Below are 18990 nucleotides of genomic sequence, written 5' to 3'. Positions count from 1 at the left end.
TTCTTCGTGATGATGGCCAACTTTGGGCCCGAGTCTGTTTCTCTTGTCCTTCATTATCATGCCCACCCACTAACTACTAGTCACAAGCCAACAAACACACAGATCCACGACCTCTTTCTAACCCTGACATCACTAAACCCAACTTACCCAACGGTCTGGCATCCAAAAGACGCCAGGGGACCCCCCAAGATTGTGCCGGGGGGATGCCTTTTTGGAGGTTTACAAGCATCGTCTATTGGTTGAGTCCTTCCATCTACCTGCAGGGTCCCGCCCACGCGTCTGAAGTCTCCTGCAGCCCGAACCTCACCAGACTCCAGACAGAGGAAAATATGGGCAAGACAACGAGGGAGATCAACACGCTCTGGAGACGTATTGGACAATCAAGTCTGGCGCACTGCGAGAATGCACAATGTGCGGGACTGATCCATATCCATCTCGTCTAAGCGTCCACACCGCACCGTCCAACCAAGACCAGACGAGGCTTGCGCTCCTCCCTCTTACACGGAATTCTTCTTAGTTCTGAGGCATCCATCTCTTCTTTCTCCGAGACGGCCTCGCGCCTATTCGCCTCGTCCAAGATCCAGCTTGCCAGGCCCGACATGCAGTCACACACTCTGCAGTAGTCGCTGCAGTGCCAAAGGGGGGCCCCTTCCCCTTGGTCTCATAGCCACGACTTAACTGCCACTTGTTCACTCTAGACTCCATCGACACGCAGCAGAAGCCAGGAACGCTTCTTTTCTTTTCTTCTTTTTCTTTCCAACTCGTCATTCTCGGGCTGTACAAGATTATCTGCGTCTCGGACACGAGTGACCACATTGGCGAGCCGCCTGTCGCGCAGCGGGAAAAGGTGGGCTCATCATCAAAATAGAAAAGACGGCTGACCCATGGCTGATGGAGCCAGGCCACTAAACAAACGCGACAAGCCACAGCCGGGAACCAAAACAAAACAAAAACACCAAAACAAATACTTCATCAACACAACCTCGAGGTACCTCGCCGCAAGTACCTTACCTTACACTCATATACGCACACACACTTCGCAGTAGGTACACAACTCGTCGTCATCACTGGACCGTCATGACCACCACACTGGCACACACACACACACACACAGGCCGACAGCCATCAACCTTGCCTCACCAATTATTGCCTTCCCAGCTGTCCGGTCCATTCATCATGCAGCATGCCTATAGTTCAATATTCCCAACATATCGGCCAGGCTCTCCACAGTATCGCTCGCAGCTTCCGATCTCAATGGGGAAAGCAGCAAGGTCAGCGATTGATTGCGCCTGATATTACGATTTCATGCCTGTGACCGCGTCATCTCGCTTCACTGAAAGTCTGGAGAGAACGTGAGAGAGAGAGCACCGCAAGCTGCCCAAAGCACTCCTTGACAACCACTAGACTTCCAGAGATGCCAGATGGCATCGCAGAGAATCGAGGGCACGGTCGAGCTCGCCGGGCTAGCGAATCTGGGACAACCTGGAGCCTCCTGCCCGGCCCCTCGTCTGCCTCAAATCTCTTTTTTAGCTTACTGCCCACCAGCCAATGTTGAAGCTCCTGGAACGTTTGGGAAAGGTCAAACACCATGGTGCACGGCAGCGGCTATACAAGGTTTCTCTAAGAAGAAAGCGGTGTTTCTCTCCATGCTTCGTTCTTGCTCTTCTCAGTGATCCAGACGGAGCTCTTCAACGGGCCGCTTTTCAAAAATAAAACGGGCGTACCGCGAAGAGAGTCAAGACCACGCACGCCTTTCTCATTCGGCCCACTACGCGGGCAAGTCAGTAGGGCTAGGGCGGGGGAGGGGGGAAGTGCTGAGCTTGGATCCCCGTTCGAGCCTCGAAAGCTCGGACACTCTTTGACCTTCAGATGGAATTCTGGTCTCTATCTTTCAGCACAGTCAGTAGACTCCCGCGTGTCGTTGGGATGGCGGCCGCAACTCTGGAACAGAGGCGGGAAGGGAGGGTGCTTTCCCTCTGAAGAGACGGGAACGACTCGCCGCTGCAACACAAAGGGGACGGCAATACAAGTCAAGAAGGGTTCGAGGTAAGGGGAAGGTGTCAGCCAAGGTAACACCAATATTCCTCAAGACCCGGAGCACACCAAGAACGAAAGAAAAGATGAGATGACTTTGAAATTGGGTGTAAGTGGGTGGACCAGCTCAGCTGAACTGTGAACCCCATCGGCATCCTTTCTGTGCGTCAAATCTCCAATACGATGCAGCATCGCAGATTACGCAGCCGCGGCCCGCCGTGGTAAAAGCAATGTCCTCGGTTCTCGACAATGAACAAGGCAGACTTCCGAATAGCCCGTTGGCGGTACCGTTACTGTTTGGCGGCCGCCAAGCAATATGGGTAAAGATGGCCAACCCACCCTACCCTTACTGCGTACACAGTAGATCAAACGGCTCCTCTTTTTGACAATCTGCAATCTGCGTGAACACTTTTTCGCGGAGCCAACTATCCGTACGGAGTATTCCAAGGTTAGGTACATACGATACTCGGTACAGATGGATACCTTGCCTTCTATCTAATCAAGTAAGCGATATCCATACAGTACCCGTCGCCGTCGTCGTCTCCGCCAATCTCCTCCCCAGTCCGTCTCCAGATTAATCGGATCTCCCGTCCTTGTTTTGTTTGGAGTACCCGATTTGTTGACTTTCCCATTGTTTATTGATTTGCCGTCAACAACAATAAAGTACCACCAAGAAATCTCCTATCGATACTGGAATTCCTCTCTCCCCCTCCGGAGACCCTCTTCGGGCCCCAAAAGCCCCTCCCCCCCTCGCCTCCTCGGATCCTTCTGCAACTGGCACAGCACAGACTCCCGAAGACAGAACCAACAGCCAAATTGGGGCGGCATAGGCGGGAAGAAGGGATGGACAAAAACTGCCCGCATCTGTGTCATCGTGTCAGACATGAGGCTTTTGCGAATCACGGTACCCAAATGGTCAAGACAGCACATGGAAGAAGAAACGACTTGTTTTTTTGACAATGTGTATTCAATATCCGAATTATCGGCATCCAACCGCCGCAACCTGTGTCCAAATAAAGACTGCTTGGCAGTAAAACCTTGGACAAAGAGGTAAAGTTCGGTGACCGAACCGCCGGGTAGCCTAGCAGAAGCCACCCGTCGTTCGCCCCGTCTATTCGCAGTTTCGCGCCCCGGGGCTTACCGTGGACCGCCGACGGGCGCCGCCACTCCGAGGATAGAAAAACGTCCCGGATCACCCGTCTCATCCGCTTTGCTTCTTCAACCTCGTCACTTATATCTGTCTGCCTAACCTATCGCATTGTCTCTCTATTCTGTTTGTTTTGAACAGTCCACGTCTCAGGTAGGCCTTTGTGCCAGGGCAAAATAGTTGCAAAAACTCACCTTCACCACGGTGAACTCGGTAAGCATGGTAAGATGGGTAAAGAACATCCTCCTCCTCCTCCTCCTCCTCCTCCTCCTCCTCCTCCAGCTTTCTGAATCAAAGGGGTGACGAGGTTGTGGGAAAACAACATACCCAGAAACGCATCGACTCTTCCAGCCTGCCCCTTCCCTCCGGTTCCCCCGCGGTTTCCCGGCTCTTTCGTCCCTGATTTTACCTTTACTGCCCTGTTTTCTTCAATAATGCCAGACCTCAACCTCGTGACCCCCTTCCTCTCCCAAGTCTCAAGTCCGATATATTGAAATTGACTCAAAACTCCCTTCGAGGCCCTGGCCCATCCATTCGTCCATCCCGCACTAGGCCCGTCTCACTGCGACCTAGGAAGACCCCGAAAAACAAAAAACTCAAGAGGACAATCTTGCATCCAAAACACCAAGGGTCTCTCAGGGTCTTGCAGGGTCTCTTTGCCAAAGTTTACCATGGTATGAGGCATCGACGATCCGAACTATATTCCCCCGCTGGCATCCAATCCATCATCATCGCCCCACACTTAAGGATGCCCAAAAACCAACATGTAAGTCCACTCTGGAGGGGGGGGGGGGCAATAGGGCCTGGGGAACAAAGTGGCCCTGAAATGGAAAAGAGGGCTTCCAAGTGTTGTGTCCAATGCATCCCGTACCGTCCGGCACGCCACGGGCACTAGCGTAGAAAACATAACGTCACAGCAGGACGGGTTCTCAGTCAGGCAGCAAGACCCGTCGATCACATCAACAGATCAACATCAACAACCAACATCGCATCACTCAGCCGTGCAGCCACGCAGCTAGGGCAAGCTAAAGTATGGTTTTCCCGCCGGGCGGCCGGGAAACTTAACTTTTCTCAAAATGTGCCGAAAATACCCAAGACTAGCAAAAAAGATGAATAAAAAAACGTCATTCTCACACTTGTCTTCTTTCAGACCTCTTCTTCATGCAGTTGCTTTCGTGTAAGAGAATGTGAAGCTTGGAAGGTAACTGGGGGGGCATTAACCGCCCTCAAATTGGTTCCTGTTTACTTCAAGTGTCTCCTTTGTTCGGGCTCACACTACAGACAACCTAGTAGGTATCTTTCTCTGCCTAAACCAAGTGGGTGAAAGGCCAACCCAAACCACTCCCCGCCCGTCAAACCCAAAGAAACCCAAGACCCAACGCCTCGGAACTGAACCAACCCCAAATCATCATGCAGCTTGCATCGCTCATCTGTTCCCCTCACCTCTAGCGTTGCCTTTTCCAGAAGCTTCGTAGGTTCGTATCCATAGGAGATACCTAAAGCTCGCTTTCCCCGTTCCTTGTCTGTCGAGAAAAGACGGGGGAGGGGTTCACTTGGTAGACCCCGTTGATCCCGCCTGGGTATCAATTATACAGAACAAAAACAACAACCCAAAACCCGATCTAGACGTCATATGCTTCTATCGGCCATGGTTCTTTCGTGATCAAAGAGATCGATCGATCGATCGTCCATCTCGGCAGAGCAACGCTTACGACAGGTTCTTTCGGATCCATTCTGCCCAGGAGCAGAGGTCCTCCATCACCTCGAGCAACCTGCCCAAGTCCTGCGGGGTAAACTGCTTGCCCTTCCCCTTGCCAGCCTTCGCCGCATCACTACCGTCGGCCGGCACGATGTTTTGTGACACGACATGTACCACTCCGTTCTGCTGGATTTGCAGGTCCACGTTGGCGGTTGCGTTGCGGAAGGGAAAGACGATGTGCAAACCAGCAGAGGGATGGACGGTCAGCACTACGTCCAGAGTAAGCTCCTGCTCGTTCTCGTCATAGCTCTTGGACATGAATCTCTCGTATTCGGCCTGCGTTGTTGTCGTATCACTCATTGTGATATTTTCATGAACCTCGGGTAAAGCCTCGCCAGAAATATCAGATCCGAAGCTTCTCTCCAATAGCGTCGAGATCAGCGCATACTGGCGGAGGATGGGTAGCATTGCTATCAGCTGCCGTGGATGCGAGAACGATAGCTCGGTGACTGTTTGTCCATACACTGGTTTGTAGATAAGGAGCGTGTTCTTGTGTTTCCGGGATGAGACGGTGCTCTCATTGCTCGGCATCGGAACTCTCCTCTTGCAAGAGATGACTCTGAGCTCGCTTGCATCATGGTGACTTCCTTCGGGTATCGGGAAAGATATGCTATCAAACGTGTAGGTCGGCAGAGGCATGGGCTGAGCCTGAGCTCCTGTGAGGGTGTGTAGTGTGTTCCATACCGACTGCGGCACGATGACTGAGGGGGTGAGTGTCGCGACAAACTTGACGTTCGGGTATTTGTGCGTCGTGCCATCCGCCTGCACCACGTCGATGCCCGAATCCTTATTGTCGTCCGTCTGTGGCAGCGTCGTAGGCTCCGGTTCCAGCCAGTCTAGAGCCGGCCCAGAAGCTGCAACGAGAAGATCCTCGGGTCCAGGCTCGGTCTTCTCAACCTTTTGGGAAATCCAATTCTCAGACACTCGGACGGGAGGGAACATTTCACCATCCAACGCCTTGCAGCCTATGAGAATCGACCAGGCCTTCTCCATGTTCTCGCAGTAGCGTGTCGTCTCTGGTGCTTTGGGGATGACATGGCGCCTCTCCGTCCAATACTCGATGCTTAGTCCCACCATGCCCCTCGAATGCATCCTCGGACGACCGCTCTTGGTGCACATGGCAGTCGTCTCGAGGAAACGTTCGGGCTTGCCGCTCATGGCAGGGTCTTCCCGCAGCTTCGACATTTCCCACTTGTGGAGTCTTTCGAGACTCTCAAAGATGCCAGCTAGAGCCTCTTGGCAGTCAACTCCCGGAATGACGCTCAGCTTGTCGAGAGTTGCCAGACGTTCAAGATTGGCAGAGAACGCTTTCAAAGTCTTGGTTAACGGACTCTGGTCAGGGCGAAGTTGCAGATCCTTGAGCAGGATGTTGCCAGCTTGATCCTTATGTCTTGTGACAACTGGCCCTGATTCTGGAAAGCCCAACGAGACATTCTCCACGATATTGTTGTTCAGCTCGATATCGATGGTCAATGCTTGTCCGGCGATGACGAGCATTTTTGTCTTCCTGCCGTCGGGCGACCGGTGCTCATCCCACATGCTAGTAAGACCAGTTCGGAGCGTAAGTCGTTCGAGGCCTGCTTCGCTGACTCGACCTGTTGCCTTCTACAAGGACATCATTAATTTCCATTGCGACCATGAGAAACAAACAGCCATGACTTACGCTGAGAATATCAATGACGGTATCAAACCTCTTGAGCTTGTCGTCCTCACTACCCAATGCTCCCAGACCACCGAAGCCCGCGATCCCGGCATGATCTAGTCCCATGTCCAGTCCACCACTGATCCCAAGCGCGCCCATCGCAGCTGCTGCGGAAGGGCTATCGAAGTTGAGAGCACCATTAGCTGGGTGGCCCATCAAAGTGGTCGAGGTCGCTGGCGATTTCTTAAACTGCTGAGGCGACGACTTAGGTCCTCTCGGCGAAAAGGCTGTGTGCGCTTGCGATGCTGAAAATGGCGTCGACACCGGCGGAGTCGCTGCTGTAAGCTGCGAAGGGGTTCTGCCCTGCTGGGAAGCCGCATGCTTCATCTGCGTCGGAGTAGCCATGTTGTGATTCGGTCGGTCGGTCGGTCGATTTCGATCGTGATTGAAGGCAAGAGTCGTAGAAGGGCAGCGTCGCGCCGTGATACTATGTCTGCGCCCTTGCGGCCATCAATTTGAATATTCGATGCCAATGCTTCGTCTCCAAGTTCTGTAGCTGTTCAAAGTAGTGGTAGTGCCGCAAATAAAAGTGGGAGATGAAGACAGGATTGTCGCTCCAAGCTCGAGTTGAGCCGCAGAATAATACTTGAGCTGTAAGGCAGCTCGAGCGAGGTACCTACCCCCGACGCGCAGGTGGTCAAGGTGCCTTAGCGCTACCTTGGCGGAAGGGCAGGCGGTCCGGGTTTTAGCCGACGGGAGCCCTGGGGTATTTGCCTTACTGGCGAGCGAGCCCTCCCATCTTAATTACCTTACATCGGCCAGTTAACTACCAACATTTGGGCTGAGGTAGATAAAAGTAAGGCGATTGTCAATTAATCATTTTATACACATTAAGTTTGATATCTTTGTGTTACTTTGGCCAACCAATATGTGCATTGATCTCCAGCTCTGCTCGAATAAACCTAGAACGGGATCTGAATTATCACCTAGTCGAGTAAGTCTTAGTCCTGTTCTCATTTCCAACATTAAACCCGTATTGGATAGTTGAGAACCCAGGTCGTTGAAGTCAATCGATATCGAGACGATTTGTATATCCGTGAGACCGACCGACATCAACACTAGCCAAAAACCATAACCCAATCGCCAGTCAGATTGGTTCTCACACTTGGCCTGAAGTGCTCTGCCCGCCCAACTATCAAGAAGAAGAGATTGCCTTCAACATCACAACTTCACGGTTTACAAGGCCTGTAATTTTGAAGCAGCAACAGCTTTTTTTATTTCCATTCGTCAAGTCATTACCTAAAGAGACAGTTTCCAACACACGTCTCACACTTTTGTGAAAGGAACAATCGTCATAAGGTCATCATCCTAATCCCCCATCTCTGACACATTTCAGCGCCAGATGATCCTCCACTGTATTCGAAACCAAAGCAAAGGAAAAGATGTCGATGATGTTGATGGTCCGTCCTCCGATGTGGTGTTCGCATGCCGCATTGCCCGAGTGTCATAACGGGCCAACAGGCCGTAGTTTCCAACCCCACCGTGCTCTTTCGTGTATGTTGTCCCGAAGATCCGGAAAAAAGGAGAATGGTCGAGTCTTTAGGATTACGTCCTCCCCCATGCAAGGCGTCATTCATCAGCATCTACAGCCGTGATGGGCATTTAAAAAACAGGGAATGAGAAGTCGTCAGCTCGTCAGCGTCGTCTCCAATGGGTTCTCGATGCCGAAAAGTCGTCTCGCGAATAAAAAGACAAATAAGAAAATTGGTGTGCAAAGAATGTCAAGAGGCCTCGCACTCGAGGCTTCAGGATCATAATCAGTTTATCATTATGCCTCAAACCAAAGGTCGCCACAACGCCCACCAATGAAGTGACTGAGGTTCAGGGCTGATAGAGTATGGCCGGCCCACAAATGTCGCCGCCACTATCTTCCTTGCTGCTGTTGAGCCATAACGGGAGGAGCGCGAGCCATGGTGTCATACGTGGGAACAGCCGAGTTCATAAGCGTCTTTCTGCGCTTCATGTCCATGCTGCCACCGCTCAGCGGACGCTGCAGGTCGTCGTCATCATCGCGACCACGCTTGATGCCACTCGAGGCACCGTTCATCTGTGAGGGGTACCCGTTGGGCATGGAGTTCATGTCGGACTGGGTCTGGTAAACATTGTTACCGCCAGCAGCTGCAGAATTGCGGTCGGTGATTACATTAAAGAGGTTGCTTGAAGATTGCTGAGCGACACGCGGAGGCGTGCTGTAGCCGGCCTGCTGGGAGTAGTAGGGCTGAGGTGCAGTGGCGGTACGGGGAGTAGCACGGCCTGATGCAGGAGGGTGGTTGGGCGAACCCGTCATCTCAGGAGAGAGGTGTTGGTGTTCGGTGGCAAGGGATCCAACGGGAGGAGCCGAGTAGTTGTACGATCCGCGATTGGCATCGTAGGCGCCGCTGTCGTGGGTGTACTCGGCGTCGTGCTCGTGGTCTGCCTCTTCCTCGCCCGCAGGCTGAGGAGCATTGGAATCAGGATGCATGATGCCGTTTGAGGGCTTCTGATCCTGGGTGGCGCTCGTTGCAGCGGGCCGTGCTGACGGAGGACCCATATCGCTCTTAGCGTATGGGTCGTTCTGACCGTATACGGAGCGATCTTGCGAGCCCTGGCTGGTTTGGTAAGGGGACTGCTGAGAAGACTGGTTGTACATGGCCCTCGAGCTGTCGTATTGCTGTGTGCCGGTCTGATAGGGCTGCATGTTCTGAATGGTGGAGCCAGGCGGTGTGGAGGCAGGAGTTGCCGGCATGGAACGGGCATTGCTGAGGCCAGTGTCAATAGACATGGGGTTCTGGGGCTGCGCGTTGGTCATTCCTTGAGATTGAGCCCACTGGAATCCGTTGTCTGAGGCGCCCATGCTGCCACCCATTACGCTAGAAGCGCTAGTCGGGGGAGTAGGAAACGTGTGGGCGCGGTCGAGAGTGGGACGGCCCATGTTAGCATGGGACGGCAGTGGTTGCTGAGGTCCAGGCAGTCCCATAGAGTGATGATGGTGCTGTTGAATAGACGGCAGCCCAGGGGCGCCATTCTGAGGGGCACCGCGCATCTGGCTCTGTTCTGCCTTGCGGCGTTCAGCAGCAGCCATGACTTGGTTGGTGCGAGTCTGGTTCGTGGGGTGGTAGAGCAGAGCGCCAATGTTGTGGACGAAGAGGGGATAGAGCAGTTCGGTGATCTTCTCCTTGTTTGCAAAGTCCAAAGCTCTCTCAAAAGGGATCCTGTTATTTTTCTTCACGTTAGACCTAGCCCGGCCGGATTTGTCTTGGGGCACATGAAACTCACCAGACACCCTTAAGGTGCATAGGGCCAATCTTTACGACGTGTCTCACTTTCTCGCTCTTGAGAATTCCATCGCGGCGACCGCGGGTCATACCCGCGACGTTCAATAGCTTGGTGCCATTGATCATGTGATTATCTGGTGTGCATGTTAGCATGCTTCGGCGACCATTGGATATGCCAATCGAACTTACCCTCGCGACGCGCAACACAGATGCCTCGTGCCTCAACCTGGAAGCACAGGCTGCCTTCATCCTCCCACAAAGTGGCCGTGACTCTGGGTTTCATACCGGGAGGGGCGACTTGGCCAGTGGTGTCGAAACCCTGGAAACCTCCAGGGTTGACACCTGGGAGAGGCAGCACGTTCTGTCCACCCATTCCGTTGTTCACGGGAGCGCTTTGAGGCGAAGTCAAGCCATTGGCATAACCGTACGGCTGGCCGTATTGAGTCTGCTGCTGATATTGAGGCAGATGGCTTGGCTGTAACGGCGGTGGCTGGGAGTGGTAAGACATTGCGCCGGAGGTCACGGTCTGGGGCGGTGGCGCTTGACCGGCAGAAATATGTTGCTGATAGTACATGTCTGCTGCAGGTTGATTCATGGCGGGGTAATGCTCGTAACTACCAATTGGCTGACCGGAAGATCCAGGGATCGCCGCGTTGATGGGCAGAGTGGGAGAAGGTGTCTTGGGTCCGTGGGAGGATGCGGCCGACGTGAAGGACGACTGCGAGCCTGCGTGAGAGCTTGAAGCGGAGCCGATTGAGCTGACCCGGGGTGACGAGGTACCCGATGAGTACGCCTGATGCAGGTTGGGCAATGGAAGAGACGGCACTCTCTCGCTGTTCATGTACGACGGCCTCTGAGCCGGGTGAGCGTTGTAATACGACACGTCGGTCGGTCCCCGGGTTTGCACTGAAGAAATCGACGGTAAATCCAGTTTCACGGTTGTTGCCCCGAAGGTTCTACCACCAAACACCAGAGGTCAGTAAAGTCCGGGTTCGCCTAGCGAGCCTCGAAACTACGACAGCAGTAGGATGTCAGACGTGCGGAAAGAGAAAGCAATTCTCTTTCGAGGAGTCTTGTCGTGGTGCCGGACTAGATATCCGAAGAAGCTTGGAGCAAGGGCAATTGGAAGCAGCGAAGGTGGCTCGGCGGCGCAAAGACTGCAGTTGCTTCCAGCGGTGACGGTGCTACAAAGTATGGACGGAATAATCCGTACAACACAATGGTTCTTTTGAAAAAAGAAACAGATCAGGACGGTCGTGGTCGTCGTAAGCAGTCGTTAAAAATCAGGAGATTCTATCTTCGTAGCATCTGAGGTTTGATGGAGATGGCGGAGGCGGCGATTTGGTAGCTGCGGTGTCTTGTCGAATTGGCGGTCGTAAGCCTTAGGTTGCAGGCTGACTGATGGAGAAGACGTTTGTCGAGGTGACAGAAGAGGAGACTTGGGGTGAGTCTCTCGAAATTGCAATGCGGGTTGCACGAATGGAGCCGAGGACGGTGACGATGCGAAGCGAGGGAATGCCCTTTTTCTTCTGAAATCGGGGCTGAGTAACAAGCGGTGGAGGGCCGTTTGTTTGGAGGTCTCTATTCAGGCAGGTACCAGACACAGCACACAAACACTCGAGGAGAGCAGGTGAATCGTCTTGGTCTTCCTTGATATTTGCTTCTCTTTTTTTTTCTTCGTCGAGCTCGCCCAACTCTTCTAATGCAGGTACATTAGCTACGAGTTTGGCGTATATAGGAATGGGGGCGGGTGTGCAGTAGGAGGTGCAGCAGAGGAATGAGAAGGGTAGTTGGAGGTTAGGCGGGTTGAGGTGAGGTGAGGAGGTGGAAGAAGAGGGTAGAAGAGGCAGTGGAAGTGTAGAAGAAGTTCTGACTTACCGTCCTCGCCTCTTTGGCTATCCTGAGTGGAATATTGGAGGTGGTTGGTGGAGTCGTGAGAGGTAGAAAGAAAAGAAAGAAGACGGGCGTGGGAAGGTTTTGTTTTTGGTGGTGAGAAAAGAAGAGGAGGCAGGTCGAAGTCCATCCATCCACAATCCACACCACACACGCCCTCTGGCCCATGTCCACGCCCACCCCGGCCGGCGCAAGTGCAAGGTGCAGGTGCGGGTTGAGGATTGAGGGTTGAGGGTAAAGGTACCTTACTGGGGTACTGCGGTATCCGCACTTTGGTCGATGCTGGTGTGGTACGGCGGTAGCGGTACGGACATGGCAGAGCTCGAGAGCATGGGGCAGGGTCCATGGGGCACCGAGAGGTCGAAGCAGAGCGAGCGCAGACTCCAGGACCCAGAGACTCAGAGCGAGAGGTGCAGAGAGGCGGAGAGGCAGAAGGACCAGGTACTGTTAGGCGATATTTCGCAGGTAGGTACTGTGTGTCTACTAGAAGAGCGGTAGGGTTCTCTCTGTCTCTGTCTCTCTCTCGCGCACTCTCTTTTGCCCGCTCGCTTGCTTTCTTTGGCCCATTTGTCTATCTGTCTGTCTACTGTGAACTGTCTGGCCCGTACTCCGTACCATACTTGCGTACGGAGCCAGGTAGCGCGACGCTGTGCTGGGAGGGCAAGTATAGCGGCGAGGACTGAGGTATCTCACGGGCAAAAGATACGGACTCTGGTAGCGGCGTTCGACAAGGTAGGTGGGCTTGGGTTGAGAAAATGGCACAGGCCAAGGGCCTGCCCCCCCTCCCCGGAGGAGCTCAGAGACTGGTGGGTTTGGCCGTTCAGTGCTGCTGCTAAGTGGACAGTCCGGCCGACCGGGGGTCGCAGATGAGGGGGTCTTTGGGGGAGGGTGAAGGACGAGCAAGCTGGAGGGCGAGGATAAGGCCGAAAGTACCGTGGTACGGAGACCCGGGGGTCTCTACCAAGTGGGATGGATGGGGGGGAAGGGATTGAATGGGATGCTAGATGGGAGGAGAAGAGGAGAAGGAGGGGAGGAGGATGAAGAGCGGAGAAGGGGGGTGAGGTGGGGGGTGCGAGAAGGAAGAGAAGAAAAAAAACCGAGTTAGAGCGACGACTGGCGGAAAAGATACGTATCCAGCTTTTTTCTTCCCACCCGGTAAGGTAAAGTATCGGCGGACAGATGAGCGAAAGTTGAGGTGCGCGAAGTATCCCGGTACTTCGGTCGTCGACGACGAAGCCACACACACACATACATACACACACACACACACACACACACACACACACACACACACGCATCCGCGGCACACATGGAGGCACATACAGCCAACAGCCAACGCACACGCGCTCCAAAGTCCAGAGGAGCGAGCAGACAGCAGAATCATGGACCCTACTACCCAAGGAGCCTTCCCTTGCCTACCTTGAGTGTACCGGTATTCGCATTCAATTTCATGGAGCTGGGAGCTTAACCTCGATCCGTCTCTGGAACCAAGGTAAGGTACGGACGTACTGCGCTGTCCATGTTCCTTGTCTCGGTACCCAACCATCGTCAGCTCCTTCAACTGCTTTCTCCCTTTGCGTTTATTTTTCTTTTGCCTCAATGTCTATTTCGCAACGCCTGTCTACGAAGTACTGTTCATGGCATGGGACGTGCACTTTGGGATGCAATGTAGTCGGTACCTACGACTCCTTCGGGGTCTCGTGTACGCAGCATGGTCCTGGTCCTTCCTCTGGTCGCTCATACGGCCTGTCATTGGTACAGTATCTTTCTTGCTGTTTATCTTTTCTTTTTCCCGACTCCAAGTCCCAGGTGTGGGCTCTGTTTCTCGTATGTGGACGGGACGGAACTGACAATGTTCCCCAGTCTGTCGACTTATCCTCAGCTTCTGGATGGAGCGAACGAGAAGAAGCCTTAGGGAAAAGTGGGGATATTGACTCGTACGGAGTACCTTGTGTTCACAAGTGCCTAAAGACTCCGCTCACTCTCTCTCTCTCTCTCTTTCTCTGCCAACAAGCCGTACGGGGTACGGATACAGCGTGCGGTGCCGGTACGCTTACTTCGTTTTGCCCTGTCTTGCGTTCCTCTCTATCCATGTGGGAATGCGAACCTCAACAGCACATCCATCACCTCACCTCACATTGCCTTCCCGTACCTTGCCTTAGCTGGCAGCGGGCCCTTTTACTCTGCTTCTGCGTCCGCACCTCGAAACCTGTTCCTCCCTCCAAGTACCAGCTCCAAGCCCCAAGCTCCATCTCTCTCTCACTCTAACTCGCTCTGTCAGGTTGATCCGTGGCCGCGTCGGTAAGCGACTCTACCGCCGGCACTCACCTCTCTTTTTCGTCTCTTCTTCGGCCTTGACCATTGGGTCGGGCTGGGGCGCAGAGAGTAGGTATTCTCAGCCAGCTACCCGAGCCCTGGAAGGGTGGTACGGCCAGGCTAAGCTAACCGTCGCCGTTCGGTGGGTGTAGGGAAGGACAGCGACAAGAATCGGGAAGGGGGGGCGTGCCACGGGAGTAATGGCGTCGAGGGCCTCGTTGAACGTGGGCTTCGTTGTCGTTTCCCGGGGCCTAGTGTCGTCGCTCGAGGGGCGTGGTCAGAGTAGGGTGACACCAGGAAGAGAGGGGTCTGTTGTCCTTGACCAGGGTGGCCCATGGCCTGAGTTCAAGCCCCAGTCTGTCGCGGTCGGTCTGTCGGCCTTTCAGAAGGAATACTCAACACACCGGGCCTAGACACTCTGAGGCGGACGGACAACGTGAAGGAGCAGGCGTGCGGGCAATGATCGATTCCCATCTAGACAATGTCCAGACTACGCAGGTAAACGCAGTTCAACGCAATCAAGTAGGCCACTGTAGATAATGCCAGGGCTTTGCATTGGCAAGGAAGCCCGCCAGGCCTAGGGCCTATTCCAAGCCCAAGGACTCTCACGAGACGAGGTACCAATACCTGTGCGAACATCGGACCTCACCCGACCGCAACTGCGACCGAGCAGAATGTGGGCGTCGACGTTGGCTGCTCTGTGCCAAACAACCTCGACCGATCCCTACTGTTCCCACGCTATGGATCCATGAGACCAGAGCAACTTATCCCCCGGCGAACTGAGAGCAAGCAGCACTGGAAGAACGGTGTGTAACTTGCACAAGCATCGAAACGAAACCAGACACAATCTGTATCTCGCTTGAATCCAGTATCACTATCCCGACGGGACGTCGACTGAGCCTGCCCTTGTGCGGGGACTTGGGAGATAGGAGACGAGCCTCGACAGAGATGGGAAGAAGTGGAGTGGGCCCGATCTGGAGCCCTTGAATCTATGTGCCATAGTCCAAAGAGTGCATATCAAATGCTCTTTCCAAGTCCAAGTGACGTCGGCCAGAGACGAATGGCGATTCTCATGTCTCTGGGCCGTCGCCATTGCGCCGATACTCGTGTTGTTTCGTCTTTTCTTTCTCGTCCTTTTGTGATTTGAAGAGTGGCGTCTCGAGTTTCTCTCTCTGCACAAACACACAGAGCATGGCAAATCAAGAAACTGTCAGCTTTTGGTTGAAAACCCAAGTTCAAGGTCTTTTCAGTTTCCAGGGGACCGATCTGAAGATCCAAAAGCACTGATCGCTTCTGCCCGCTGGTCAACTTGTCTCATTGATGCGTATCCTGTACTCCGTAGTTAATTTCTCTCCGTGGCTCGAATCGTTCTTCAACCCCGGCACAGCCCCGGGCATGTGGACGGAGGTCGTCGGTTCCAAGTCTCCAGCGACGCTGTGACCACTGTCCATTGCCAGTCACTCACCGCACCGCCGCTAGAGCCCCGCAACTCGTCAGTGTCGTCTTGTTCGAGACATAGAGAGTAGAGTGTGCTAGACTTCAAGCCCAGACCTAGGCTTTGGTGTCATCCATTTCCTCAACAACGAACAAGCCCGGGTATAACTCACATCACTCGGACCAGACGGTCAAACCAAGATGATAGAGGCTGCAGTAAAGTCCGGCAAATTAGTAAGGCGACCCGAGCGGTTCAGCAGATGGAGATGGTGGCCGCAGCGGCAACCGCGGTTGACAACATTGTACCAAGGCGGGCTTAACGCTGGTTGGCACAGTGTCCCGGCCGTGCTCCTCGATCCATCCATTCTATCTGCCTACCCTTGGGCCTCGGACTTGGCGTTGCCTCTTGTGCTCTCCTTGACCCATTGGCCGTGTCATTGTTGTGACCTTTGTTGTTCGACCGAACCTCGAAGGCCGTCGGGCAGACAGTGGACTGTGCGTTTGGATGTTGGATGTTTCCGCCGCAGCTGCCAATGAAGCACGGCATCTCCAGGGCCTGTTTTGTCCCGGACTTGAGTTCCGTCGCAAGGTACTGCCGTTCCAACAAAAGTGTCATGTCATCCGGTCGGCGCATGTAGGGTTCGGGTGTCCATTGCTTCGAAGGAAAAGTTAATCGTACCCGACACCAAGGTACGGTCCATGTGCCATTGGCGGCGGCCAAGGCCATCATCTCAGAGCGGCGCAGTTTCTTCATGGTTAGGTGAGGTTAGGTGAGGCAGTGTAGCAAGCGGCTATTGCCCAAAGTCCCGGTATCAACGGTCAACAAGACAAGAGCCTCAATAGCAAATGGTTGACAACAATGGCCTCACTACCGGTAGAAGCACCGTTGCAAGTTTAGGACCCGAGGCAAGGGATAAAAAAAGACGAGAGCAAGCGGCGAAGGAAGAACAAGAAGAAGCAAGCCAATAGCGCATCGTCGTCTTCTCGACGCTTCTGATGGACTCCAAGCACAACGCCGTCGGTTTAGCGCAGCGCGCAGCGAACCAGGAGACATAGAAGGGGGGCGTTCGCTGTCGATTGCCGAGCCTACACTACTAGCACTCGGTAAGAGGATATAAAAACGACACTGGGCCGATTTGGGGGTATCTGACCATACCGCAGTTGGTCCTCCCGTGCTCCCTCGTCTGTTTAGACCAAGGGTTAAGGATTGGCTTGTCGCTTGATGCATCTCTGATCTTAGTGCGCTGGGCTGGCTGGGGGGTTCCCGACAATGGTGCTCGAAAGCACAGACGTTGCTGCACTGTGCGGCAGAGGGCCATGCGCATGTCAAAAGGCAGATCTTGTAACGCTATCTTGGCTGACCTTGCTCTTGTCGTCTCTCTCCATGTACGTATTCATACGGAGTATCCGTAAAGATGCTGGTGCTGACTCTCCACAGGTCTGTCATCGTTGTCGCCGGCCTGCTGACTGGGGAGAGAATCAGGCTGGCTGGCTGGTTGGTCTGATCAGGTCTGGGTCAGCGGATTCTGTCGCGTCTTGTCTTGTCTTGTCTTGCCTTGCCTTGCTTTGCTTTGCCTTGCCTTGCGTTTCCACATCTCGCAGGAAACCCGCTTTGCTCATCTGTCTCTCGTGTGCGGCGTGCGGCGTGCGACGTGCGTGCTGCTTGCTCAATTGCTTGCTTGCTTGCTTGCTTGCTTGTTTTCCGCCCTCCCATGCCTGCCCTGCCGATTTGACTTAGTGAACCTGTCCAGTGCCTTCTCCGCGCCGGCCCCGCTGCGAACCCTATGTGCCTTGCCTTGCCCTGCTTTCCCTTTGCGGAGCAAGAGTGGATGATGACTAGGGTATAGAAAATCAACATGGGCAGAAGTCCCCGTCACAATCGCGGCAAGGTGGTGGCTGGTAGGTGGGCGCTGCAACTTCCAAATTGGTCCTTTGGAGCAACAAGTGGTGGACACCACGGCAGGAAGAACCATGAACGGTTTGTGGGAAAGAAAGCCGACTTCACGGATATAATGTCCGTACCTCACCTTCCCTTCCAACACCTTATCTAGGAAGGCAGTTGCGGGCCGAATCTCTTTCGCTGATAGACGACTATCATCATTCATAACCTTCCAATTTGCTCAGTTGCGTAACATGCGACGGCGGCCATTTCCTGTTATTGTTCGACATGTTGTTATCGTGATCGGACTGTAAGATGCATTAGAAATGTATTTAATTACGTAAGACATTGTTTGTGGTCGCACTTTACATGCGTCAGGTAAGATGTAGGTAGGGAAAAGGTACGGTACTGGTATCGAGTTTAAAACGGCATCCTCGTGTTCCATACTTAATGCATACTTTCCCTTTACTTCTTGCTACATAGATTTCTGAGGAAGGAAGGGCAACTTAAGAGACCCGAAAATCCTTGAGTCTTCGGCAAGCACGCAAATCCACCTCCTTCTTCCCCGGCCCCAGATGTGATGAGATTCTTTGCCTGAGGTTCCCAACGCGGCCGGTCTTGCCTACAATCTCGCTCAAGTTTCCATTCGTGACATGGTCGACCTTCAGGTCCATCCAGCCCAGGAAGGAATCGTCGACAATCCATGCCCCTCCCACGTAGTACCACAGAATATACCTCCTGCCTGTCATGGTTGGGTAGGATGAGGTATCATAAAAAAGCCCGCTATCGTAAGCAGGTGCCCGTCAACGTCTCGAGGATATCCTTGGTATATTGGTGCTGTCGCCATCTCCCCCAGATAAGATCCCTTAACTGCGTCTCAGGCAAGTGCCCTGCTCACTGGCGGAGGACAGACTGACTACTTCGATGTCTACTTCGAAATCCTGATGCTCTATACCTACAAATACGTACTCTGTACACTACTCCGTAAAGACATTCACATCCCGAGGTCCTTCAATTCGGACTTGCCAAGGGTAAGGCAGTCCACTCCCTGCTGCTTCCTGATCCGAGAGCGGACTACCTACCTTACGGGTGCAGATTGTGAGCAAAGTAAGGTAGCGACGTCCCGACAGCATTAGCATTCAGCCGGCCAGTTCATCAACCACATTTCTTTTTTCTCATCGTTTCAGTGTCTCATGCCCACCGACCCCTCTCCAACCTATCGCACGCCTCCACGCTCTTCTGCCGATTGAAGGGGCCTCACCTTGCCTCTTCGAATCGCCCGTCACAGTCACCGTCACCGTCTCTGCCTTCTGAGCGGTCTGCGGTGCGCAACGCGCACAACGACAACCACAACGACAACCAGACTGACAGAGTCGCTGGGCTTGTGCCAATTGCCAGAGAATCGAGCCAAGATACCTCTCTCTCCGCCAATTCGCTGCAAGAACTTGAGACGGCCGGGGTCCCTTCGCTCTTCGACATTCTGTCCTCATCGACCCAAGTCTCTCTACTCGGAAATTTGCAGCGACCTGTGTACAGTTACCTTCCCCTGGACGCAGCAAGGCAGGCATGCGT

General features: G+C 53.7%; 6 protein-coding genes across 6 annotated transcripts; 1 reads left to right on the top strand and 5 right to left on the bottom strand.

Annotated features, from left to right (window-relative positions):
• Positions 1–3923: 3923 nt before the first annotated feature.
• Positions 3924–4088, bottom strand: CPAR01_04074 (uncharacterized protein; the record flags this gene model as incomplete). The annotated part of the gene is made up of 1 exon (XM_060488356.1): positions 3924–4088. One exon carries the CDS (start codon positions 4086–4088, stop codon positions 3924–3926), a length of 165 nt encoding a protein of 54 aa, XP_060352562.1.
• An 801-nt stretch (positions 4089–4889) lies between these two features.
• CPAR01_04073 (uncharacterized protein) lies at positions 4890–6987 on the bottom strand (the record flags this gene model as incomplete). Its single annotated transcript, XM_060488355.1, has 2 exons — positions 4890–6545; positions 6604–6987. 2 exons carry the CDS (start codon positions 6985–6987, stop codon positions 4890–4892), a joined length of 2040 nt encoding a protein of 679 aa, XP_060352561.1.
• Positions 6988–8506: 1519 nt separating this feature from the next.
• On the bottom strand, positions 8507–10737 carry CPAR01_04072 (KilA-N domain-containing protein; the record flags this gene model as incomplete). The annotated part of the gene is made up of 3 exons (XM_060488354.1): positions 8507–9833; positions 9898–10030; positions 10086–10737. 3 exons carry the CDS (start codon positions 10735–10737, stop codon positions 8507–8509), a joined length of 2112 nt encoding a protein of 703 aa, XP_060352560.1.
• A 541-nt stretch (positions 10738–11278) lies between these two features.
• On the bottom strand, positions 11279–12233 carry CPAR01_04071 (uncharacterized protein; the record flags this gene model as incomplete). Its single annotated transcript, XM_060488353.1, has 3 exons — positions 11279–11595; positions 11775–11796; positions 12039–12233. Coding segments are annotated over 3 exons (534 nt in total), but the record flags the coding sequence as incomplete, so codon positions are not given.
• A 1061-nt stretch (positions 12234–13294) lies between these two features.
• CPAR01_04070 (uncharacterized protein) lies at positions 13295–13639 on the top strand (the record flags this gene model as incomplete). The annotated part of the gene is made up of 1 exon (XM_060488352.1): positions 13295–13639. A coding segment is annotated over one exon (345 nt), but the record flags the coding sequence as incomplete, so codon positions are not given.
• Positions 13640–17636: 3997 nt separating this feature from the next.
• Positions 17637–18167, bottom strand: CPAR01_04069 (uncharacterized protein; the record flags this gene model as incomplete). The annotated part of the gene is made up of 2 exons (XM_060488351.1): positions 17637–17726; positions 18045–18167. The coding sequence occupies 2 exons, from the start codon at positions 18165–18167 to the stop codon at positions 17637–17639; spliced, it is 213 nt and encodes a 70-aa protein (XP_060352557.1).
• Positions 18168–18990: the final 823 nt, after the last annotated feature.

Source organism: Colletotrichum paranaense (genome assembly GCF_030867605.1).
Source record: "Colletotrichum paranaense strain IMI 384185 chromosome Unknown Scaffold_3.1, whole genome shotgun sequence".
Taxonomy (NCBI): Eukaryota; Fungi; Ascomycota; class Sordariomycetes; order Glomerellales; family Glomerellaceae; genus Colletotrichum; species Colletotrichum paranaense.
This window is presented reverse-complemented; position numbering and strand designations above follow the sequence as displayed.